Source organism: Ursus arctos, unplaced genomic scaffold (genome assembly GCF_023065955.2).
Source record: "Ursus arctos isolate Adak ecotype North America unplaced genomic scaffold, UrsArc2.0 scaffold_34, whole genome shotgun sequence".
Taxonomy (NCBI): domain Eukaryota; kingdom Metazoa; phylum Chordata; class Mammalia; order Carnivora; family Ursidae; genus Ursus; species Ursus arctos.
Window position 1 is genome coordinate 23,482,118 of NW_026623030.1, and position 27,542 is coordinate 23,509,659.

Sequence of the window (27,542 nt, forward strand, 5' to 3'; positions counted from 1 at the left end):
ACTCTGGAGGGACACACCCTCCATCCTAGCTGCTGGGATTCAAAAGACAAAACCCTACTAAAGATAAGCTCACAAACCAAAAGTATAAACATACACGGAAACAAGACAGAAACAATCAATCCTTATGAGTGAAGATGAGAAGATCTAAAAAACAAACAAACAAACAAAACACAGCCCCTCCAGGAACTTTGGATAGTAGAAATAAACCTATTAAATAAATATGCTTGAAATAAAGTTATAAAGGAGGAACTGAAAACAAAAGATTTAAAAAAAAGTACAGTGAGTAAAAATAGACAAACATGAAAAAAAGTCGTTGAAATTAAAAATTAAATGGCATAAATATAAGACTAGACATGGCTCAGAAGATAAAAAGAAAGATGAAGAAGTTATTTAAAATTCATTGCAGAGACACAAAAAGATAAAAATATGAAGGCGAAGTCATGCAACAGGGGACAGACACCCCCTGTTATCCCCATAGGGACGTGATAAGTATGCCTAACATGCATCTAATAGCAGTCCCTGGAGAACAGACTAAAAAGAACAGGGAGAGAATATTTGAAGATATCATGTGGAATTTTCCTGGAATTAATGGAAGACAAAAAGTACAAATTCCAGCAGAGCAAATAAAACTAAATCTGTATTTAGATCGTGGTAGTGACATTGGACAACACCAAAGACAAAGAAAAAAATATTACAACCAATTATAGGGAAGACATTACCAGTATCTTTAATGATAATTAAACTGAGAGCAGACCTTTCAACACAAGAGAAACCAGAAAGCAATAAGCAAGCCACTATTTAAGGGGAAAAAAAAGATGGTTTACTTATGGTAATGATTCTTTATGGAGAGAACTACTACAAGAAAACAAAACAAGGAAATTTATCAGGAAGAAGAAAACAGAATCCAGTAGAAAGGATCAACATACAAGCGGCAATGGTGAGAACTGTTAAATATGTGGGTAAATCTAAACAGGAAATGACTGTATAAAATAGTAATTGTAAGCAATGACCACCATGACAACTGCTTTTAGAGACGAAGAAATAAAATGGAAACAACCTACCAGAGGATAACAACACACATGTAAGGCAGGAGAGGGTGTTAAATTACTCTAAGGTCCCTGGATCATTTGGGAGATGCTGATTAAATTTAGACTGTTAAGTCAGGAAAACAGACGTTAAACATTTAAGAGTAAACAATATCAGAATACAAGACAGAAAAGGAATAAAGGGAATAAAGAAGATAAAAAGAAAGAGTGGTGCGATGAATGGCAGGAAAGAAGCAGCACGGTAAACAGGATGCACGAAAGGGAAATAGATCCCAATGTATCAATAATAAAAGTAAATGTAAATGAGATTAAAGTCACCAATTCAAAAGACAGTTTCAAACTGAATGAAGAAACCACCCACACAAGATCCAGCTATATGCCGTTTATAAGACAAGTGACAAAAGTAAGGGCACAGAAAGCTGAAAGAAAACAAATAAAAAGATATACCAAGCAATCTTAATCATAAGAAAGCTGGCGTACTTACGTTAATAGCAGACAAAAAGCATCAGCAGGAATAAACAGAGTAAAAAATAATGATAAAATAAATAATTTACAAGGAAGGTTTTTCTTTTAAAACCAGGAATCTTTTTCTTAATTGTTGCAAAATAACATAAAACATACCATCTTAACCATATTTCAATGTACAGGTAAGTACTGAGTACACTCACATTGTTGTGCAACCGACCTCCAGAACTTTTCATCTTGCAAAACTGAAACTCTATACACATAAACAACTACCTATTCACCAGGAAGTTTTAAATGATACATTTGAGAAGCTTGATCTGATGAACGCATAGAGAACCCAGTACTCAACAACTGGAAAAGACATACTCTTTTTAAGATAAAGGCACTAAAAAAATTAGGTTGGCCTCCTATCTCTTCATGGCCACACTTAACCTAGAAGATTGTAGAGTTATACTTGGAAAATTCTCAAAGAAAAAAAGCACGATGTAAAGATTTTATGTTCAAATCAAGCTGTTTTTTTAAATATATAAGGCAAGAAATTCTAGAACATGCAAGAACTCATCAGGGAATATTGTTCTTGTGAGTTTTTTTTGAGGATTCTCCTAGCGGACAAATCACAGACAATAGAAATTAGGAAAAAGGGCAGTGAAAGTATTGGTAATGAGTACTGAATCTAATAATTACAGGTTGAACCCTGAAAACAAAAGTGGGAACCAGGGAAATAGAACTGAATGTAAATGTTACATGCCTTAGCAATGTAGAAATGATACAACAAAACCTGCAGGGAAAGGAAAGGTAAAAGAAGGTGGAAGGTAGAACAAATATGCTGGTTTCCTCAGTTCTTAATTGCTGGGGATGGGTGGGAGAATATCAAAGGATATAATTTAAAGCTGATGAATCAAGTCATAATATAAGTATATTAAAAGTATAAAGGCTAACAGTAAGAGAGACAATAAAATTGACTAAAATCAGATGCTAATAAAGGAGAGAGAAGGGAGGGAGAAGGAAGAGGAAATACACTAATTTTGTCACTGCTCACAGTGGGGATTAATAGATACTACCTACAGAAATGGATGATTAATGGTGGAGTTACAAATATAACCACCAGAACAAAACCACAAGCCAGAAACACACACAGGGAGGGAGAGGGAGAGGGAGAGAGAGAATGAGAGGACAAACAGGATTTTTTAATAGGCCTTAAAATCAAGAGCTACCCATAAAATGTACTACGATCAAATACGTCTGCATATCAAATAGATATAAATGGGCTAAACTTACTAATTAAAACAAACCCTTCAGATTATATCACATACATAAATCCAATTCAAGACCTATTTAGAGACACACCTAAAACATGATAACTTTCAAAAAACTAAAAGCAAAAGATGGGCAAAAGTAGGCAAATGCAAATAAAAGGAAGCAGAAATTTTGTTCTTAAAATCAGAAATGAATTTTGTCTCCTACCACCAAAAAAGGTCTTTGTCCTTTTAGAGAGTAGAATAAAGGTATAGAGAACAAACTTTAGGCAGCCAATAAATAAGTATCCATTCATTAATTCTCAGAAAATTTCTAGAAAACACATAAGGACCGTTTTACTCCTGGGGAGGGTAGAGAAAGAAATAATTTCTATTCTTTCCTTAAACAATTCTTCGTAGTTTGAATTCTTACCCAGCACATGTATTTACTTTTATAAGAAAAAGTGATCAATAAGAAATATTTCAGTGAAATCAATAATTGTATTGTATACTCTGAGTATTTTAGCTTTTCTCATAGATTAGCAATTATATGTACTATGACATTTAATTACATACAATTTATAGAACTACTCCTAAGAAAACAAACATGAAACTTTTCAAGATCCTATTCTACTTCTAGGGGACTATAAAAGATTTAGATAAATGTAAATTATACATCTGAGTTACGATACCCTACTTTTCAGACCATTGTTAATATTCAAATTTAGAACATGCAAGTACAACAGAAAGGAAATGTATAACACTTCACTAAAAAATTTCCTAAATATCTGAGTTGCCCATTAAAGCAAGAAGTATATATTTTCTTAGTATAATATATTTTTAAATGGTCCTGCACTTTACCAATATATCTATGTAGTTTTGAGTGGTAAGTACACTCAAACAAGTTAAAAATAATGTTCCAAGTAGAGAACAATTAAGAATTTCAGTTAATATTTGCAAAGAGCTTATAATCAATGACGTGGCTAGCCTTTTTTTTTCAGTATACTTTTTATCACAAAAGGTTTCTGGATAAAAGTAGAACTATACATGGATGCAGGAGATGGACATATGAAGATAAGCAAAATGAACATCAGGCACTCACCAAACACACTGACCTCAAATATTAAAAAAAAAAAACAACAACAACAGTTAATGCAAATATAGACAAGTCCTGCACTTTTTTTTTTAAGATTTTATTTATTTAATTGAGAGAGTGAGAGAGAGCACAAGCAGGGGGAGCAGCAGAGGGAGAAACAGGCTCCCTGCTGAGCAGGGAGCCCAATGTGGGGCTCTATCCCAGGACCCTGGGATCATGATCTGAGTCAAAGGCAGATGCCCAACTGATTGAGCCACCCAGGCACCCGCCCACCTCCTACTCTTTTTAAAAGATTTTTTTTTAGGGGATCCCTGGTGGCTCAGTCAGTTGAGCATTCAACTCTTGGTTTCAGCTCAGGTTGTGATCTTGGGGCCATGAGATTGAGCCCCACATTGGGCTCCACGCTCACTGGGGAGTCTGCTTAAGATTCTCTCTCTCCCTCTCCCCCTCACCCCACTTGTGCTTTCTCTAAATAAATAAATAATCTTCAAAAAAAGATTTTTTTATTGTGGTAAAACATACATAAAATAAAAATTACCACTTAAACCATTTTTTAAGTGTCCGGTTCAGTGGCATTAAGCACATTCACATTGTTGTGCAGCTGTCTCCACCATCCATCCATCTCCAGATCTCTCTTCATCTTCCCAAATCAAACCCCTGCCCCATTAAACACTTAACTTTCCATTCCCCCATCCCCCACAACCACCATTCCACTTTGTATCTGTGAATGTGACTACTTTAGTCAAATTTATGTAAGTGGAATCATACAGTGTTTGCCCTTAGCAGTGTGAGTTTTCAACATGGCAGAAGACAGAGATGAAAATGTTGACATGGCTTAGGTACTCTCTCTGACTTGATGATAAGGGGTATGAAAAGAACTGGAGAGTTGCATTATTTGGGAATGGTGGTAAGATAGCTACATCTCTCTGTGATGAGAGATGTAGGCAGTGCTTCATATACAGAGAAATCTAGTTAAATCACATGAAAATGAGTTTCAGGTTTGGTTAGATTAATATAATAAATGACTTTACAGAACTTAAGATATGGTATATGGTTTACTTAGAAAACAATTTGGTTGAAAGGCAATAATATCTCTTCTTTTAAAACTATCTTTAATAATTATAATGATACTTTTTAAAAAGTTCTTATGTATTTGCCATTGTTGCAAAGTGCCTTGTATGTGTTATTTCATTCAATCTTTACAACCACCCTATAAGAAGAGACTAGTTTACAGATGAGGAAACTTAAGTTTATAGGGATGAAGTCATTTACCCAAGGTTATCTATAGTCCATGTTCTTAATCATTCTATCTACGTTGTCTGAATAGAACCTTAAAGTAACTAGCAGTATGTACTAAAATTCCAACCATGTAAAAAAGTATATATGAGAGGACAAAGCTAAAATGCAAAGATGAACATTGTTCAGCTGTTACTAATAGGAAAACAGGTGGTACACTAAAGATGTCAGTTAAAGTCCCTGACATACCTATAGCTTCTCCAGAAGGAAAATTCTCTAGGCAGCCATACTTGGTACCATATCACTCTCCTTTCTTCTCATCCTGTCCTTACCCATGAACATAGCTGGTTAGGTTAAGGATGGACCCCTGACCTGACCTGAGGATAGACCATTGTCTGTGAGATAGTTGGGCATGAAAATCTGCCCCCCAAACAGAAGAGCTGCACCAGGAATTTTAAATACAAAATGCAGAGAAAATAGGGCAGCTAGCTGTGAAAACTTCAACACAAAATATATAGAGAAAAAGGTCATAGAGTGTGATATGAACAATGCTTGGAACATAGAAAGCACTTAATAAATGTTTTTACTATTGCATTCATCATCATTATCCACAAGCTCCCACTGCTAGCATTCCTGAAACTTCCCTGACCCAAAAATGCTCTCTGGTTATAGTACCTCTACCTGTTCCAGACAGATTATGGTTCTGATCCTTGGAATTCCATGACAGCACATTTCCTTTACTGTCTTAAATATCCTTTCAATGAAACTCATTTAAAATATAAATGAATTTTATAAAAGAAATATTTACAAATAGATTTCTCAGCTTACTCTTAGGAAGAAATTTTTTCATCACTAGAAATACATATAACCAGTCCCTTTTATTTCCAAGTTGCCTACTCAAGAAAAGCATTAAGTAAATCAATGGATTAGAATGTAACAACGAAAACAACTCTTGATGTCCTTAATCTCAAAACCTTGCTCAAAAATTCCGTTTCTGAAACTGTTCCTTCCTAACAATCACATCACTTGCTTCCTCTTTCCTTATCAGTTAAGTGTATGATTCTGATTACACTTTTTTCTTTCTTTCCTTCCTTCCTTCCTTCCTTCCTTCCTTCCTTCCTTCCTTCCTTCCTTCCTTCCTTCCTTCTTAGTAAGCTCTATGCCCAACATGGGAACATGGGGCTCAAATTCACTACACCAAGATTAAAGTCACATGCTGTACCAAGGGAGCCAGCCAGGTGCCCCTTTTCTATATATATATATTTTAAGATGTTATTTATTTTTATTTGAGAGAGAGAGCACAAGCGGTGGCGGTGGGAGGGGGGCACAGGGAGAGGGAGAAGCAGGCTCCCCACTAAGCAGGAGATCACAACCCGAACTGAAGGCAGACACTTAACTGTTTAACCAGCTGAGCCACCTAGGCACCCCATCTATATTGTTCTTAAGTTGGGTTATCTTTTGTCTTTCTTGAATTTTGTCTCATCTCACCTATGAGTGTATGGACTCCAGAGAACAGGGACTTGTCTCTTCCATTTCTTTTGTGATGACAGTGTGGTGTGTAATGGAATGAGCAGGAGATGTGAAATAAGATAATACAGATGCTGGAGTCAAGCTGTAACTCTCTCACTGCCTACTTGTCTATTTGGATAAGTCACTAAACCTGTTTCAGACCCCATGACATTTTCTATAAAAAGGAAATGATATGATTTTCACTTTGCTCCCTTGACTGATGGATGGCATTCGTGAAGAATTTTATAGTTCCATACTCAGGCACATGCAGTACAACCCACATTCAAACCTAAATTACTACACGGAGAGTGATAAAATAACAACTGCTAATGTCAGATGGCGGAGGCCATCTGATCTGGATTTGTGGAGGGCATTTACCTTCTAACAGTTTAGCTTCAAAGCGGCAGTTAGCATCAGCTTCCAGGCAACGGTATTTCATCACTTATCATAAGCTTTCGTAGTTTGCCCCTGGCCCTGCTCCCCAGTGAAGCAAGTCCATTAATCTAAAGTTAACTTGTCACCACTCATTGGCAGACTCTGAGCTTTTACCTGGCCACAGAAGAATGTGACTTCATATTTATAGCTCTGACATACATCAGATTTAAAGCAAAAATCTAATCTAGCTCCACTTGTAATCTCAGCTTAAACTCCTCCTTCTCCTTCTCTCTTTCCCCTGATAATTTGACAAAACAAACAGCATAAATTAAACAAAAAACTTCATAGGTCACATTACTACTCTTTTGTGGAATCATATCAAAATAATAACAACAACAATAATAATTTGCTTTCCATAAATTACCCAAGTAAAATATTCAGGATTCTAACTAGTACATCTGAACAAGATAGGATGCAAAAGTATAGCAAATCAAATTTACTTACTTGACATTTCTGACGCAACTGTCGTAGTTCTTTTATAACTGGGGCTAGAGCTGACTTCTTCTCAGATACCAGTGAATTCAGTTTTTTTACCTGTCATTTAAACAAAATACATGAGCTCTAAAAAAATAATTCAAAAAAGCAAAAATACTACATGCATAAATATATTTATTAAAGTGTTATATAAAAGAGTAAAACTGTAAATTACTTCCAAACCAAACAATGGGGAAATGATTTAGTAAATGTTGTTTCAGTTAGATGGAATAGCATTTAACTATTCAAAAGGTCAGTTATTAAGACTGCAAACCATATGGGAAAATATTTGTAATCTAACATTGAATGATGAAAACAAATTAGAAAGTTGCCTGAATACAACTACAATCATGTTGTATTATTAAAAAATACGTAATTATGTAGATTATACAATATATACATAACATGATGGAGCGATACTCAAAATACATAATAACCCAAAGGATATAAGTAATGACCAATCAAAATGGGCACCAGCCATAGAGACTAATGGGGTCTTGAAGTCCTCTGCTTTTTTTTTTTTTTTTAAAGATTTTATTTATTTATTCGACAGAGATAGAGACTGCCAGCGAGAGAGGGAACACAAGCAGGGGGAGTGGGAGAGGAAGAGAGACTGCCAGCGAGAGAGGGAACACAAGCAGGGGGAGTGGGAGAGGAAGAAGCAGGCTCATAGCGGAAGAGCCTGATGTGGGGCTCGATCCCAGATCGCCAGGATCACGCCCTGAGCCAAAGGCAGACGCTTAACCGCTGTACCACCCAGGCACCCCTGAAGTCCTCTGCTTTTTAAGAGTCAGATTGTAGTGAGATCCAGAGGGTTCTGGGGAAATGACCAATGTGGAAAAGACAGGTGGAAGTGGGTACTCTGAAGTCTGAGGCAGCAGCTATTTATCAATAAGGAAGGAAAGATTTCAACATTTTAATGTCTGATGAAGCTGCACCAGTGCATTCAGTCTGAACAGCAGCTCCAAATACAGAAAGATACTAAGGACACAAAAATGAAGTAATTTTATTAGTTAGAGTGGTATGATTTGGGAAAACTTATTTTCAATCTTAAATATTTCTTTAATGTTCTTTAAAATTTTCTTTAATGTAACTTTTACACACTTCAAAAACCGCAAAGATAAGGTAGGCATTTCAATACATATTTCTATAGGGTATTTAATAAGCCCATCGTGTTTCCTTGGAAAAAGAGCCCTGAAAAATGCATAAATTATGACAAGTCAAACAACTTACTAGAACGGAAACATTCAGAAGAGACTGCTAAAGATAGATGAAAGAATATAAAGTAAACAATGTGCAGAAATGAAAATTTGAGTGTTTCACAAAACAAAACACAAAAACATCTGCCTCTAGCTACATAATTTTAAAAAACTATTAAAAAAAAGTGTAATCGGGGCGCCTGGGTGGCTCAGTTGGTTAAGCGTCTGCCTTTGGCTCAGGTATGATCTCAGGGTCCTGGGATTGAGCCCCGCATAGGGTTCCCTGCTCAGCGAGGAGTCTGCTTCTCCCTCTCCCTCTGCTTCTCCCCACCCGGCTCTTACTTTCTTTCTCAAATAAATAAATAGAGTCTTTGAGGAAAAAAATCAAGCGGATGCTTGGGTGGCTCAGTCGGTTAAGCGTCTGCCTTTGGCTCAAGTCATGATCCCAGGTCCTTGGCATCAAGTCCTGTGTTGGGCTCCTTCCTCTGTAGGGAACCTGCTTCTCCCTCTGCCTGCCCTGCCTGCCACTCCCCCTGCTTGTGCTCTCTCTCTCTGACAAATAAATGAATAAATAATCTAAAAAAAAAAAAAAGGAAAGAAAGAAAGAAAAAAAAAATCAAGCGTAATCACCATTTCAGACATGTTGTCGAGTGTTCGGCCTTTCATCTCATCAACCTCAGTCTTCAGTGCAGATACCCGTTCTAGCTCTTCCTGGGTGTAACTATATCCAGATATACCCTTTTTCTCTTCAATAGTTTGCTGAAAGTAAAGAATAAAAGTAGGTGTCAAAAATGGGGTCCACAAAATGGGTGTCTAAACCTCGATGATTCCATAAGAGGTGTACAGATTTAAAACATAACAATAAAGTTATAAATAAATTAGCTTAGAATCATAAATAATAAATTTTATTGACAATAATTACATACCTTTATATGTTATAAACTTGCACTAAATTTTACTTTGGTATCCTTGGGTGCATAGTATTTCTAATTTTAGCACTCAATAAATATTTGGTGACTAAATGAATTCTCAAGTGATCAATATATTTGCATTCACTCACCCATCCAATATTTATTATATACCTAAATATGCTGAGCATAGGTCTAAGCACCAGATATACAGCAGTGAACAAAACAGGGAAAGAAAAAAAACCCTCCCTCACAGAGCTTACTTCTAGTGAGAAAGTAAACAAGCAATATGTAGACAAATAAAATACATAACGTGTGAGATGAGAGTGGGGTTGGAATCTTAAATAACAGGGTGGTTAGAGAAGGTCTTTCTGAGAAGATGACATCTGAGCAAAGCCCGAATGAAGTGAGGGAGCAAGTCATACAGATCTCCACATGATCAGCAAGTGCAAAAGACATGTTCTTTCCAAGAAATAGCTAAGATACTGATGGAGCCGAAAACAGAGCGAGAATGAGGTTGGCGGGAGGGATAATACAGGACTCAGATGATTTGCTGGAACAGTCTCAGTTAATGCCTATCGTCCTTCGCATTTTCAAAAGTGTTCTACTTTAGATGATGAATTATATGGTTACTTTATTTTTAGGCCAATGAAAGAGCTTGGGCTTATTTTAAATGAGATGGGAGACTTGTTGGGTGGTTCAGAGTAAAGGAATTTTAAAATGGCCACTTTAACATCTGTGCTGAGATCAAACTATAGAGGGACAAAGGAAGCCAATTAGAAGACTACTCCAATAATTCAGGTTAGAGATAATGGCAGCATGAACCAGATGGTGGTGGTAGAGGTAATGAGAAGTGGTTGTGTATCTATTTTAAAGGTAGATGCAACAATATATTATGACAGATTAGATGTAGGGTGTGAGGGAAAATGAGGGGTAAAGAATGATTAAAGTTTCTGGCCTGCAGAACTGAGGGGATGGAGCTACCATTTGTTGAAATGAGAAAGACTCAGTAAGACCAGGTTTGAGGGAGTAATGAAGATCGGAAATTTAGTTTGGGACATTTAAAAATTTTGAAATGTCTAGTAGATATTCAGTAAGAGGTCAAGATGTTATAAGACTGGAATTCGAGGAGAAATCTAGGCTAGAGATATAGAGTTGGGAGTTGTCTGCATAGAGAAGGTCTTTAAAGCTATGAGACAGGATAAGATCACCAAGGGAGTAAAAGAAGAGAAGAGATCCAAGGGCTAAGCCTGAGGAACTCCAATTTTTAGACCTTGGAGAAATGAGAAGAAATCAGCCACGGAGTAGGTATAGGAGTGATAGTAAGGGAGAAAAACAAGGAGAGTGTAGTTTACTAGAAGATAAGTAAAGGAAGAGGAAGTAGAGTGATCTATGTCAAACACTGCTAATAGGCCAAGTAGGAAAAGGACTAAGAATTGCTCACTGGATTTAGCAGTGTGAGGCACTGGTGATCTTGATAAGAGAAATTTTAGCACAATGACCTGATTGGAGAGGGTTCAAAACAGGATGGAAGAACCAAAAGGAAACAAAGAAAAGGAGAGAGGGAATGGAAGAAGAGTTGGAATTTGGGGCTGCCAATAAAATTAAGACTCCTTAGAAAGGAGTAGAGAGAACTATAGAGTATTAGCTCAGAATTCTGTATGCAATTTCCTCTTTGGGCGTTACCAAATCCTAAGCTGTGCACAAGGAGGGTAAGGCTCCTAGTAACCAAGTGGAAATCAGTAGATGGGTGACTAAAAAACTGGGCAAAGACTTCAGTATCTCATAGTGCTAGGGAGACAGAGGTAGGAGTTCAAGACTAGTCAAAGTATGTTGCTCCAGACTATCAGCTGAAATCCCAGAAAGACTACTCCTAAGGAGTAAGGGTCATAACCCAAGAGTAAGGGTTAGGCTCAAGAATTAAGGACTACTTCCTGGGAGTAGAGTTTCTGCCTCAGGTATAAGGGCTGCATCTTAGGAGTAAGAGAAAAATATCAGCTTTAGTAAAACTGGGCCAAGATGATCTATGAGGAAAAAAATCAAATGTTCTTTTAAGGAAGGAAGTGTTTCCAGAGCCTGACATTCAATAAAAAAGTACTAGGTAAGCAAAGTAACAGGAACAAATGTCTGAAAATCAAGGGGAAAAAATACAGATAATAGAAACAGACACCCAGATGAATTTATCAGGTAGAACATTTAAAATAGCTATGATTATTATATTCAAGACAATAAATGAAAAGTTGGAGAATGTTACAGATAACTGGAATCTATAAAATAAAATAAAATGGAAATTCTAGAACTGAGAATGGTAATAAGTGATATTCAGAATTCAATACATAGATTACATAGCAGATTAGACACAAAAGATTAATGAATTAGAAGATGGCACAGCAGAAAAAAATTCATATTAAGTCACCAAGAGCAAAAATAATGGAAAATGGTGGGGGGGAGGGCAAAACAGGGGCACCTGGGTATCTTACTCCACCAGGCAGCCAACTCTTGATTTTGGCTCAGGTCATGATCTCAGGGTTTTGGAATTGAGCCCCATCATGGGCTCAGTGTGGAGCCTGCTTAAGATTCTCTTTCTCCCTCTCTCTCTGCCCCTCCCCCTGCTCATGTTCTCTCTCTAAAAATAACCAAATTAAAAAAAAAAAAAAAGCAAAACACAAAACCCATAATATACATGGTAAATAGTGAAAAAGCCTAACATATATGTAACTTTAACTGTAGCTCAGGGAAGGGAGAGAAGAGGATGAGATTATAATATTTAAAGAAATACTGGCTGAGAACTTTTCAGAAACTGACAAAAGACATTAAGACCACAGCTTTAAGAAGCTTCACAGACCCCACCAGATAAATAAAGAAAAACCTAGGAAAATCATAGTAAAATTGTTGAAAAACCAAAGACAGGAAAAAAAAAATCTTAGCAACCAGAGAATAACATACTACCTTAAAAAACAACAAGTAATAATCAAAGCCAGAAGCCAATGGAATTAAGTCTTTAAAGAAGTGCTGAAAGAAAATAACTGCCACCCAAAAATTCTATATTCAGTGAAAATGTGCTTCAAAATGAAGGTACAATAAAGATATTTTAAGAGTGGGCCCTAGGAAGGCCTGCAGGCCAGCTGTGGGCTAATAAAGAGGGCAGTTGTTCTCAAAAGAAAAAAAAAAGATGTTTTAAGAAAAACAAAAATTGAGAGGATTTATCACCAGCAGACCTCTACTGAATGAAATACTGAATATGAGATCCCAGTAGAATAATGATGCAGGAAGGAAAGAGCCATGAAACAGATAGATAAATCTAGAATAATATTAAATATAATAATATCATGTGGATTCAAGTTATATATAGAACTTAAAAATATATATCCACAATAGCACAAAACATGAGAAAGAGGTATATGGAGTTAAAGTGTTTTAAGTTTCTTGAGTTGCCCAGGATATAGTAAAATAGGAAAGACTGTAATCAGTCAAAAGTGCATGTTATAGTTTCTGGCATAAGCACTAAAAAATAAGAGATAATAAAAGGAAGCTATAACTAGTAAGCTAAAAGAGGGGAAACATGGAAGATAAAAATACTTGAGTAATGCAAACATCAAGGGGAAGAAAGGAGAAAAAGGAATGAAGAACGGATGGAACAAATAGAAAACTTTGAAAAATCAGTAATTACGTTAAAGTTAAAGAAATTAAGTACTTCAGTGAATAGACAAAGACTGCCAGATGGAACCAGAGTGCATAATGCTAAGCAAAATAAGTCAATCACAGAAAGGCAAATACCATATGATTTTGCTCATGTGTGGAATTTAAGAAACAAAACAGTTGAACATAGGGGAAGGGAAGGAAAAATAAAATAAGATATAAACACAGAGGGAGGCAAACCATAAGAGACTCTTAACAATAGGGAACAAACAGGGTTGCTAGAGGGGAGGTGGGTGAGGAAATGGGGTAAATGAGTGATGGGCATTAAGGAGGGTTCTTGCAATGAGCACTGGGTGTTATATGCAAGTGATGAATCACTAAATTTTATCCCTGAAACGAATACTACACTGTATGTTAACTAACTACAACTTAAATAAAATCTTGGGAGAAAAAAAAAGACAAAGATTGCCACACTGTATAAAAATATAAAGCTAACTAACTATTTATATATATATATATATATATATATATATATATATATATATATATATATTTTTTTTTTTTTTTTTAAAGATTTTATTGATTTATTTGAGAGAGAGGGAGAGAGAGAGCGTGCACACACAAGCAGGGGGGAGAGGAAGAAGCAGGTTCCCGGCTGAGCTGGGAGCCTGACACGGGGCTAGATCCCAGGACCCTGGGACCATGACCTGAGCTGAAGGTAGACACCCAACGGACTGAGCCACCCAGGTGCCTCTATAAAGCTAACTATATATTTCTTACAAAATATATACAATATTTATAAAGATGGAGAAAGGTTGAAAGGATGCAAAAGATATATGTCTTTTAAATATTAACTAGAAGAAAGTTTGTGAGGCTGTGTTAATAACAGATAAGTATATTTTAAGGCAAAAGGTATTATGAGATAAAAAAAAGTATATTTCCTAATTATCAAAGGGCCAATTTAACAGGAAGGTAACGAATAGCAGCACTGTCCACAATAGCCAGATTGTGCAAGGAGCTGAGATGCCCTTCAACAGATGACTGGATTAAGAAGATGTGGTCCATATATACAATGGAATATTACTCAGCCATCAAAAAGAATGATTTCACAACATTTGCAGCAACATGGACGGGACTAGAGGAGATAATGCTAAGCGAAATAAGTCAAGCAGTGAAAGACAATTATCATATGGTTTCACTAATTTATGGAACATAAGAAGTAGAAAGATCAGCAGGAGAAGAAAGGGAAGAAGGAAGGGGGGGTAAACAGAAGAGGGAATGAACCATGAGAGACTATGGACTCTGGGAAACAAACTGAGGGCTTTAAAGGGGAGGGGGGTGGGGGGTTGGGATAGGCCGGTGATGGGTATCAAGGAGGGCACGTATTGCATGGTGCACTGGGTGTTATATGCAAGTAATGAATCATGGAACTTTACATCAAAAACTTGGGATGTACTGTATTGTGACTAACATAATAAAATATTATTATAAAAAAACAGGAAGGTAACGATACTAGATTTGTATGGACTAATAACATAATCTCAGGATATTTGCAGTGGATATTGTGGGTGCCCTGTCCTGATCTGCTTACTGGGCCAGTGTACCTATCCCTTAGCTGTTGTGAGAATTGGCTATTAATGGCTTACAGCCACCCCTTCTTTAAAGTGTGCCCTTGGCTGAATAGGAACTGTATCACACCACTTCCTGGGTCGTAGTAAGGGTCCACAGCACATGACTGAGAGTGGGGGACAAAAAGGCAATTTTCTTGCCTAAAGATGAGACTAATTTTGTGATGAAATTTGTGTTCTAGAGCTCCTCATGGGATCAGACTGAAACTAGACTCCAGATGAATCCACTTTTCCTCACTACTTCATTCTGGTTCCTTCACTTCCTTTCTCCTAAGACCACTCTCTGACTTAATCATATGAAGAATAAGAATTCTTGTTTCAGGGGCGCCTGGGTGGCTCAGTTGGTTAAGCAGCTGCCTTCGGCTCAGGTCATGATCCCAGCATCCTGGGATCGAGCCCCACATCAGGCAGTCTCCTTGTTCAGTGGAGAGCCTGCTTCTCCCTCTCCCTCTGCCAGCCACTCTGCCTACTTGTGCTCTCTCTCTCTCTGTCAAATAAATAAATAAAAATCTTAAAAAAAAAAAAAAAGATTTCTTATTTCAGGTTCTGCTTCCAGAGAACCTGACCAAACTATAAAAATGGGCTTCTAGAGTGGGATTACTCGCTGAATGAATGGAACTGAAGGGTCCATCACTGGTGGCAGGGTGAATATTGTTAGTTCCATGCATGTTATGGCAGTGCAATTGCTGAGACTTGTGGTGAACTGAGGCGGAGTATAAGTGGAAGGTGACTGTAGTGGTCATGAGAATGGACTGCTCAGGTCTCTTCGGGAGAGCCTGCTGAAACGGACTTGACTGATAGACAAAACTGCTGCCCCCCTGTATCCACTGTCATGTTCCTACCAAGCCCATGCTTCTCCCAGGCTGCTCCTAGCATGACTGAGCATGGCAATCGTACTAGTGCTGGCCTGTTCCTGCCTGACAGGGGACGCCTCTAGTGGGTGACTAGCTCAGGCACTCCCCCCATCCTGACCAAAACTTTCGTAAAACTGTGCTGCAGTCTGAGGTTCTTCCTACACAATCCTCCTTCTTTTTCTCTCCCGTCACGGGTGTCAGACCTACATTAGGGCCTAATGGTTTTCCCTGCCTCGTTTTGCTCCCTTCCCTTTATCTTTCACAATATTTCCCCCAGCAAATCTCTTGTACATCTAATCCCACCTTGGTGTCTGCTTCTTGAACTGTCACACGGATGCACTAGCTGGTACAATGTTGCTGGTATTTGGGAAGTATGCAGAAATAATAACTAAAGGGACAATGGAACTGGGGTGGCTGTTGCAATGCTCCATTTCTAGTTGAAGAGATAAAGTGACAGGCTCAAATATATTAATCATTAATTTAAAGCAAAGTGATAAAGTCAGAGAACCTTCTTAGGAGCTTTAAAGAAACCCTCATTTCCTATGGCTGAAGGGCAGAGAAAGCTGAAAACCAGGCACACAACTTAATTGTCAGCAGGGCAAAACTTCAGAGAAGGCTGAATATATTCTATGACAAAGTCAGGGCTCTAAGAAAGGGTACTACTGAGTCTAGGATGGAATACCTGCATAGACTTGCTTGAGAACCCTGAACCCCCCCCTAGATTATCTTATATCCTCTGGGCAGTGGCAAGTGGCTTAGCTTGTTGGTCAGGGGCCTGGGAGAATTAGGTACCAGGATTGGAAGAATGGGGACACAGAGGTCTGGGAAAGAGGCATGCAGATAGATCTACGGGAATAACACACTAAGTGTAAAGATCTTTTCTTTTCATCATATGCTAATGGCCACTACAGAACATCCAAAGCAGAGGAGAGCACTAAACAACCAGTGGAAAGGATGATTTGGCCAGTAGATGTCAGGCACCCTCTGTCATTGGCCACCCAGTGCTTGGACAATGGGCTCATGAACAGAATGGCTATGCTGGCAAGGATGGAGGCTAAGCAAGGGCCAAATAGCATGCGTTCTCTCTCGCCAATGCCCACCTAGCTATTCCCACTGCCAAATGTCTGACCTGGCAACAATAGAGAGACCAATACTGAGCTCTAGATATGGAATCACACCTTGAGGAAACCAATCATCTTTCTGCCTTGAAAAGGGCAACATTTCATTCTGACCTGGACTGACCCATATTCTGGGTAAGTATTTGCTTTTCTTGCCCACAGTACTTCAGCCAGCATCACTATCCAAGAGCTCAGAGTATCTGGTCTACTGATGTGGAATTCTGTATAATACCACTCAGACCATGGGATTACTTTATGGCAAAGGAGATATGGGGATGGACGCATGACCATCAGATTCAGTCACTGTACCACATAACACACCATCAAGGAAGCTAATACCCTGACAGACTGGTAGAAGGGCCTTGTGAAGGTACAACCAAGGTACAGCTTAAAGTCGATGGCCTGTGAGGATGAGTTCTATTCTTCAGGATGGGTGGAGTGTACATTTTAAACCAATGCCCACCATTTGGTGCTGTGTTGCAAACAGAAAGAATACATGGGTCTTGGAACTACAGAATATGAGTGTCACCACTCACTAGGATGCCCACTCATCCACTTAGGGAATTGTGTTTCCCTTCCTGACACCTTTAGGCTCTGTAGGTGTAGATGTTCTGGTTTCCAGAGCGGGCATGCTTTCACCAGAAGGCACATTAAAAGGCCTTTAAACTTAATGCTCTGGCTACCATCTTGTACTTGGGCTCCTTATGCCTGTAGAACAGCAGGCAAAGAAAAGAGTTATTATAGTGACAGGACATCATGCTATACAAATGCTGCTGTATAGTAAGGGCAGATAGGAATATGTTTGGCACTCAGGTGATCCATTAGGGCATATCTTGGTACTCCCATGCCCCGTTTTAACAGTAAATGAGTAATTACAGCAACACAGCCTGCTAAGGTCATGGTTCCTAGAGTCTCACACCTCTTAAAGATGAGAGACTGGGTCATCCCACCAGGAAAGTTATTTAGACCAGTGAAGGTGCTAGCCAAACATGAGGGAAATCTAGAGTGGATGGCAAAGGAAGATGTCGAGTATTACTATATGTCCTTGGGACTAAATGTAGCAATGAGAGTTTTCATTTGTCCTATTAACCCTCCTCCTACAAATTTTCCTAGAAATTGTGACCAACCGGATTCCTGTAGAAGCTATACCGAAACAGAGTCAGTTTAACATGAGAAACAGGTAGATATCAGCATTGCAAGGGCTAGATTTTAATGGATGTTGTTGGTGCCTCACTCAGACCTCATCTGCAACCTGCCATGAGAGTTGTTAATTGCTAAAGGTTCACAGTTGCCCCCTTTTCCAGAGGATGTCTTCCCATTGGGCTAGGAGGTTACACTCTGCCACAGCCACTGACTAACTGATACGGGAGTAAGAAGGGCCAGCCCCTTTGCCTCAAGATGGAATCAACTTCATACTGCAATTTGACCTCCAAAGTTCCTCAAAGAAACAAAATGAAGCTGTCTAGTCAGAACTACATCCTTGCTTGGCTCTTTTCTGCTGCCCTATCTTCTTCCCTCGCTCCCCTTCTTCTGAAGGCACTCCCTCCCTCAATAAGTCACTTGTACAAAATACTCCCCTCTCAGGCTCTGCTTCTAGGGAATCCAACTTAAGAAAAAATGTAAAGAAAAAACTGATGGAACAAAAAAAGAAGCAGACAAAGCAATAATCATACAGATTTTAACACACCTCTCTCAATAACGAATGGAACAAGCAGACAAAAATCTCAATAGGAATATGGAAGATTTGAAATCATGGTTAACACACTTGACTGAATTGACATATAGAGAACACCATCCCCAACACCTGCAGAATACACATTCTTCTCAACTGTGCTGGGACAATTACCAAAATAGACCATTTGCTGGATCATAATGCAATACTTAACAAATTTCAAAGGACTAAAATTACACTGAATGTTCTCTGGTCACAGTGGAAATAAGGTAGAAGTCAATAACAGAAAGGTAACTAGAACATGTTTGGTTTTAAGCAACATTTGGTTTTAAGCAATAATCCATAGATCAAAGAAATCATAATGGAAATTAGAAAATATTTTTGAAGTGAACAATAACACAATTACTACCTATCAATTTTGAAAGTAGTGCCATTATGCATAGTAAATTTTCTATCTTAAGCTCCCTAGAAGCAAACAATATTCAACAGCATGAGACAGAAAGTTCATATTGCCAGCTAACCACAACTGGTTGAAACTTCATTCACATCCACCATATTAATGCTAACTGGTAAATCAACATCGTGATGAAATAATTTTCCCGTGGGTGAAAGGAACAAAAATCCAAATCAAGAAAATTCTGAGGAACTGTGTCCACAATGAGAGATTTTGCTGTCAGAGTGACCACTCTGGGCTTAACTCTTTCCTGACAACTAAGGCACAAATACATAAGGAATAAGCCTGCAGGCAAACTTCCATATGGTACCTTTCCTAGACATTTCTTTCCAGAACTCCACAGAAGTAGTTGATTAGAAATTTCTGCCCAGCAGGCCATGATAAATATTTTATAGTCACTTTCTTGGTATGATAATTTTTCTCATATTAACTATCTAACCAAAGAAAAATCTACTTGGAATTCAACTTCTATTAATTACCCCAAAGTCAGCACACATGAAAAAGCTAGTATTTACTGCTACATTAAAAAATAAATGAATCAGGGTGCACCTGGGTGGCTCAGTTCGTTAAGCATTTGACCCTTGGTTTCGACTCAGGTGACTCAGGTCAGAGCAGAGTCTGCTTGAGATTCTCTCCCTCTCCCTCTGCCCCACCCCTGCTCACACACATGCACATGCTCTCTCTCTAAAATAAAAAAAATAAAATCTTTAAAATAAGTAAATAAATAAATAGGCTTATACGATAGCTCTGTAATTAATCAGAGAACATTAATAATTTTACGGTGTTTTCAGTAAAAACAATGACCTCACTATACAGCTATAACCCATAAACCTCCTGGCATTTATATTTCTAGCACTCCAAGATAATATCGCATTACCAGTTGATGTTGAATATTTTCATGACGTTGCTTAAGAAGTTCTTCTGTCCTCTGCAAGAGACCGAATTCAGCTTTAAATTCAGCTATTATTTGATGCTTCTTTTTGAAAACTGTACTCTTGCTTCGAAGTTTACTGACATATCGTTTGAACTATAAAAGAATAAAACATACAACCTCATGAGTAGAAAAGTCATTGTTAAACATATATAACCTCAGTGTATTAGAAAAACTTTACTGTCTCCTGTCCAACATGGGTATCACAAGTATATAATAATAACTTACTTTTTTTTAATAATTTTTATTTTGTTATATTAGTGACCATACAGTACATCCCCAGTTTTTGATGCAGTGTTCCATGATTCATTATTTGCGTATAACACCCAGTGCACCATGCAATATGTGCCCTCCTACTACCCATCACCAGCCTATCCCAATCCCCCACCCCCCTCCCCTCTGAAGCCCTCAGTTTGTTTCCCAGAGTCCACAGTCTCTCATGGTTCATTCCCCCTTCTGTTTACCCCTCCTTCATTCTTCCCTTCCTTCTCCTACCGATCTTCCTGTATGATTGATTGATTGATTGATTGATGTTTTTTTTATTACATTATGTTAGTCACCATACAGTACATCCCTGGTTTCTGATGCAAGGTTTGATGATTCATTAGTTGCGTATAACACCCAGTGCACCATGCAATATGTGCCTGTGCCTTCCTTACTACCCATCACCAGTCTATCCATTCCCCCACCCCCCTCCCCTCTGAAGCCCTCAGTTTGTTTCTCAGAGTCCATAGTCTCCCATGCTTCACTCTGATTACCCTTCTGATTACCCCCCTTTCTATATCCCTTTCTTCCCCTACCGATCTTCCTAGTTCTTATGTTCCATAGATGAGAGAAATCATATGATAATTGTCTTTCTCTGCTTGACTTATTTCACTTAGCATTATCTCCTCCAGTGCCGTCCATGTTGCAGCAAATGTTGAGAACTCGTTCTTTCTGATAGCTGAGTAATATTCCATTGTATATATGGACCACATCGGAAAACTTGGAAAGACTAACTGCTCAATTAAAATATTTTGTGTGATTTTAATTTTTGGACCCATCTAAATATCGTAAATGCCTTCATAAAAGCTATCTGTTTTAGGCTTTACAAATAAAAATTTTAAAAACCAGAAACTCAACCCTATAAAAGTAAAAAGCTTAAAAAATAAGGAGAAGAAGGAGAAGGAGGAGAAGAAGAAAAAGAAAAAGTAGGAAACCAACTCTGGCTGTGATCTTCTATCTCTTGCATATTGTACTATTTTGGTAGCACTGCATCTACTGAGATTAATATAGTCAACCAGAATAGTTAACACTTGTAGCTACTGTTTATCATTTAAGAAATGTACTGTGACCATATACACTAAAAAGCATCTAAGACGTTGGGATGAAACTCATCCCAAACCTTAAAAAGCTAAGAATATTCCAAGTTAGTGGGAGCTGACTGTTGCTTAATTCAGCTATTTACCTACTAATGATAAAAGTTATAACTACTCTAATGGAAAGACCCCACTATTAAGTAATACCAACTATAGTTTGGAAAGGCAAATGAAATGAACAGGAATTAAAGGAATTCATTTGATAAACAGTACTTACTAACTATTATGTACTAGGCACTGTGCCAGACACGGAGAATACAACTCTAAACAAGATACTCAGAAATCCTGCCCTCACCAAGCTTAAGGAAATAGTGGCAAAAACAAACATCGAACTGATGTTTACAACCACCATGAACATTATGAAGAAGTAAAGTGGTCCTGAGAATAAATGACAGGAGTTTAACATATGTTGGGATGAAGGCAGGAAAGGTGGGTCTTGGGATTTAGGGGAGGTGGATTATGGCAAGCTTCTCAAAATAATTATATTTAAGCCAAAATGAAGAAGTAAGAGTGTGTACTGGAGGTAGGAGGAAGAGGCAAAGAAGAACATTCCAGGTAGAGGAAACAGAAGGTATAAAGATCCTGGCTCATTAAAAGTATTGCTTGATTTAAGAAGCAAATGCCAAAAGCAAATGTGAGAAATTTCTGGTATTTCTGAAACAGAACATAATACTTAAAAAAAAAAATCCTTCCTCTTACATACCATATTACTAATAATTTTCAGATCTTTTTTACTACATAAAATAAATCTTCCTGCTCTATCCTTTTATTAACTACATTATAAAGAAAATTTCTAAGTAAGAATTTGGCCTGTTATATTTAAGCACATCACTTCAAAACAAAATAAGTTTCCATTTTACCTAATACAAGGTAATTCTTTTTTTGGAAATTTTTATTTTATTTTTTTAAAAGATTTTATTTATTTATTTTAGAGACAGAAAGTGTGAGCAGGGGGAGGATAAAAGGAGGAGGGAGAGGGAGAGAGAATCTCAAGCAGACTCTGTGCTGAGCATGGAGCCCGATGTGGGGCTTGACCTCATGACCCCAAAATCATGACCTGAGCCAAAGTCTAGAGTCAGATGCTTAACCAACTGAGCCACCCAGGCGCCCCATTACTTTTATTATTTATAAAATTACTTATAACTCTTCTCAAGTTAGCCTTTGAAATGATTGGGTATTAAAAAGGCTAAGATTCTCAAAGAATTACCTTGTAGGAGAATGTGGGTGGCTCAATAGGTTAAGCATCCAACGCCTGATTTCGGCTTAGCTCACGATCTCAGGTATTGAGCACCACAACAGGCTCTTTGCCAGGCATGGAGCCTGCTTAAGATTCTCTCACTATTCCTCTGCTCCTCCCCCTATAAATAATAATAATAATAATAGTAATAATAATGAAAGTAATTAACATATTACTGAAATTTTGGAAAACAGAAAAAGAGGAAAAAATCACTCAAAGCCACTATTCCAATGCAAGTTCCACTACCATGTTGCTATTTTTCCTTCTAATTTTTAAGGCTAAACATAAGGGCAATAATTCTAAATTGTAAGGTAGTAAAATAAGAAGCACAGCATTTCTAAAATTTAGGTGATATTTTTCCTTAAAGACTTGATTTTTCAGTACACAAAGAAAGTCCTCAACAATAGTAAGATTAAAAATTTTTCACATAAAAATAACTGTCTAATTCCTAGTTTAGACATTTTTTAAAACTTGACTTAAACTTTGAAAGAAATGAAGAACCCACTGTGTTTTAGAAGAAAGTTCAAAATATTTTTCTGTGATTAAGTTAGTTTTAATAGTAAGGAATCCAGCCCACACACAGCAAATTATTAATGGCTGGATTACAGGAATGGTTTAAAAATTTAAGTCATACCAATGTACCTAGAGTCCAATAACTTGCAATTTTTCCTTTTAAAGAATAAATGTGTAAGCCTGACATAACCACAGACTCAGAATCCCTAGAGCAACTATATGTTCTATTAAAAGTGTCCTGGGCAAAGTGCCCAAAATAAAATCAACCCTGTTCATCTGCTATCTTCTGTATTATCTAAGCCAATTTCCCCCTTCTTTATCTTGCTGTGCTCCAGAATTATTTTTAAAAGCTAAAACTTATAAATATTTTTGGTGGAAAAATAAGCCCACTAATTACTCAATATGCTCTATGCTAATTGGTTATTATTTGACATTCACAGGACAAACTACCTAAAGGAAGGGTAGTCAGGGCCAAATTAATGATGGTTATGTACAATTAAGCAATAGGTGGCCATCAAAGCACTCTAAGGGATCCACTACCCTGGATGAATTAGAGAAAAGAAAACACATTATCAATGTTTTTCCTCCACTGGAAGTTTCTTCTCACTATCATTTGGATTTTAGGTTATTTCTGAATTTTCAAGTTATTAAAAAAAACCATGATGAATATATTGAAGCTAAAACTTCAGAAACATTCTTATCAATTTCTATAGGACATACTTCCTGAAATGGTCAGAAGGAAATTAGGTTTTCTTTTCTTTCTTTCTTTCTTTTTTTTTGGATTTATTTATTTATTTATTTATTTATTTATTTATTTATATTATGATGTGTTAGTCACCATACAGCACATCATTAGTTTTTGATGTACTGTTCCATGATTTGTTGTTTGCATATAACATCCAGTGTTCCATGAAATACGTGCCCTCCTTAATACCCATCACTGGGTTAGCCCATCCCCCTCTGAAACCCTCAGTTTGTTTCCCAGAGTCCATAGTCTCTTGTGGTTCATTTCCCCTTCTATTTACTCCCCCTTCATTATTCCCTTCCTTCTCCTACCCATCTCCCTGCTGTTCCTTATGTTCCACAAATGAGTGAAACCATATAATTGTCCTTCTCTGCTTGACTTACTTCACTTAGCATAATCTCCTCCAGTCCCATCCATGTCGATGCAAATGTTGGGTAATCGTTCTTTCTGATGGCTGAGTAATATTCCATTGTATATATGGACCACATCTTCTTTATCCATTCGTCTGTTGAAGGGCATCTCGGCTCCTTCCACAGTTTGGCTATTGTGGACAATGCTGCTATGAACGTTGGGGAGCATATGGCCCTTCTCTTCCCTATGTCTGTATCTTTGGGGTAAACACCCAGTAGTGCAATTTCTGGGTCATAGGGCAGCTCTATTTTTAACTTTTTGAGGGACCTCCACACTGTTTTCCAGAATGGCTGTACCAACTTGCATTCCCACCAACAGTGTAAGAGGGTTCCCCTTTCCCCACACCCTCTCCAACAGGAAATAAGGTTTTCTATATTTTGTCAAACTGCCCTTCAAAAGCTATCTATAGTACTTTTAATAATTGTCAACATGATAATTAAAATAGTATTTTACTTTTTATTTGCATTTCTTTAATAAGGAAATTCACTTTTTTGTCATGTTCATTATTCATCTGGGGGAATTTTTTTAAGTGATTTGCCTGTCTTTGGCCCACTTTTTTATTGGAGCTTTTAATTTTCCTGTGTATCTGCAACAGTGATTCTCAAACATTTTGGCCTCAGGAACCCTTTTTGTATTTTTAAAATTATTAAAGTTCTCAAATTGTTTTTGTTTTTGTTTTTTTAAGATTTTATTTATTTATTTGACAGAGAGAGACAGCAAGCAAGAAAGGGAACACAAGCAGGGGGTGTGGGAGAGGAAGAAGGAGGCTCCTAGCAGAGAAGCCTGATGTGGGGCTCGATCTCAGAATGCTGGGATCACGCCCTGAGCCGAAGGCAGACGCTTAACGACTGCACCACCCAGGTGCCCCTCAAAGGGATTTTGTTTATGTAGACTACTGCTGTGGCAAATTTTGAGGGAAAAGAACATAATTTCAATTAATGGACCCCTTACTTCATAATATATAAAAATCAATTCCAACTGGATTACAAACTTAAATGTGAAAGATAAAACTAAACATCTTTTAGAATATAGGAAAATATCACCATACCTTTGAGATAGGAAAGGATTTCTTAAACAAGACACAAAGAGCACAAACTGAAAATAGATGATCAGTAAACTTGGCTAAAATCAAGTGGTAAAATCAAGAACTTTTGTTCATCAAAATAGATACTAAGAGATTAGGAAAATAAATCACAAATTGGGAGAGCATATTTGTAACACATTAAACCAATAAAGGATTTGTATCCAAAATACATAAATTAAACCTATAAATCAATAAATGAAAGACAAATAATCCAATAGAAAAATGGATAAAATACTCAAATAGTCATTTCGCAGAAGAGAAATCCAAGATGGCCAATAAACATACTAAAAGATGCTCAACCTTATTAGTAATCAGTAATACAAATTAAAACCACAGTAAGATACTATTTTAACATCCATCCAATTAGCAAAAAGAAGTCCTTCAATACTAAGTGTTGGTGAAGATATGGAGGAAGTGGAACACCTGTATACCACTGGGAGTGGAGGATTTATAATTTAGAACAACAGTTTGGAAAACACTTCATATCTACTTCAGTTGACATTGTGTTCACCCTATGCCCCATCAACTCCACTCCAATGAATAGCAGGGCTTCTCAAACTTACCTATGGTGATGGGGCAGTTTTTAAAATTTCTAATCATTTCTAGAGTGGATACTTAAATAAAACAATAAAAATATTTAGGAAACATCACGTTACTATAAATGTTTCTAAATGCTTCTGCTCAGTTTATATGGTCATGGATTAGTAACTAACAGTTTGTGGGCTAGAACAGGACTTCAGACAACTCTTTGAATAAAACTGCTACAGAGCAGAGCTTTGTAAATGCAGTATGCTCCAGTGTACTCAGGTGGTGCAAATATTAAGTGCATGCCAAGATATTAATCCACTAAGACTCTGCAGCAGTTGGGCAAGATATTATAAAGAACTCCCAAGCCAGTCACCCTCAGCTATAAGCAGCTCTGTCCTTTTACCTCAGTATGCTAAACAATGATCAATTTTTTTTTAAGTGTCATATTGTGAAAAAAGGTAGACCCTGCTCTGGGGAAATTCTGTTCATAGTCACATACATAAGAATGTTGACAGAAACACTGCAATAGCAAAAGACTGGAAAACGAGCCACAACAAATTGTTATATATTCAACTACATGTATACAGTGAAAGTAAATAATTTTAAGTTCAAGAAATAATGTAGAGCAAAACAAGTTACAGAATATATGGAGTGTGCTTCCATTAGTATTGCTTGGGAAAATTAAACAACATATTATTTAGGGATACAAATGTGTGATCAAACAGTAAATAAGAGTCAGAAAATACCTAACTTGAGATGGTGGTTACCTCGGAGAGGGATAGAAATCAAACAGGATAAAGGAGAGGCACACAGAGAACCTCAAAGATTCTTTTTTTAAGCTGAGTGCGAAGTATATATATGTTCATGATCTCATTGTTCTTTAACTCTTCTCATATAATACACACACACACACACACACACACACACACACACACACATTGTCACCTAACTTTACTTAACACCTACATTTTGAAAAGTAAATAAACATAAAAGAATCAATATAGAAGTTCCCAAATCTAACCAATGAGTTCCAGAAGAAGAGAATTTTTTCAAAAAGATTTTATTTATTTGACACAGAGAAAGAAAGAGCACAAAAGCAGGGGGAGCGGCAGGCAGAGGGAGAGGGAGAAGCAGGCTCCCTGTTGAGCGGAGAGCCGGACTCAGGGCTCAATCCCAGGACTCTGGGATCATGACCTGAATTGAAGGCAGACGCTTAACCAACTGAGCCACCCAGGCACCCCCAGAATTTTTTTTAAATTTAGAAATACAAGAAAATCTCCCAGGGGCCCCTGGTTGGCTCAGTCATTAAGCGTCTGCCTTTGGCTCAGGGCGTAATCCCGGGGTCCTGGGATCGAGCCCCGCATCAGGCTCCTCCGCTGGGAGCCTGCCTCTTCCTCTCCCACTCCCCCTGCTTGTGTTCCCTCTCTTGCTGGCTGTCTTTCTCTCTGTCAAATAAATAAATAAAAATCTTAAAAAAAAAAAAAAAAAGAAGAAGAAGAAAAGAAAATCTCCCAAAACTGAAGGGTATAAAATAAGATTCTAAATTGAAAGGACCAATAGAATTCCCAGCTCAGTGAAAGAAGAAAAGATTATTTAAGCCCATAACCTTAAAAATTTAGAAAATCAGAGGTAAAGAGAGAATCCCAAAAGTTTCAAGAAGAGGTTTACCTCAAGAAGAGGTCACATCAAAGGACTGGGAATTATAACAGCCTCAGACAGCAACAATGAATACTAGAAGACAACAGAACAATGTCTTCAAACTTCTCA

At 37.5% G+C, this 27,542-nt stretch overlaps 1 protein-coding gene across 7 annotated transcripts in view; it reads right to left on the reverse strand.

The window, feature by feature from the left end:
* IFT81 (intraflagellar transport 81) overlaps nucleotides 1–27,542 on the reverse strand; it is a 205,843-nt gene that overhangs the window by 40,067 nt on the left and 138,234 nt on the right. For all 7 annotated transcript variants that reach the window (XM_057305812.1, XM_057305813.1, XM_057305818.1 and 4 more), the window contains 3 exons: nucleotides 19,846–19,995; nucleotides 9,326–9,454; nucleotides 7,467–7,556 (listed from right to left, as the gene is read on the reverse strand). In XM_057305812.1, the coding sequence (XP_057161795.1) occupies nucleotides 7,467–7,556; nucleotides 9,326–9,454; nucleotides 19,846–19,995 (369 nt within the window). The remainder of the gene's footprint in view (nucleotides 1–7,466; nucleotides 7,557–9,325; nucleotides 9,455–19,845; nucleotides 19,996–27,542) is intronic.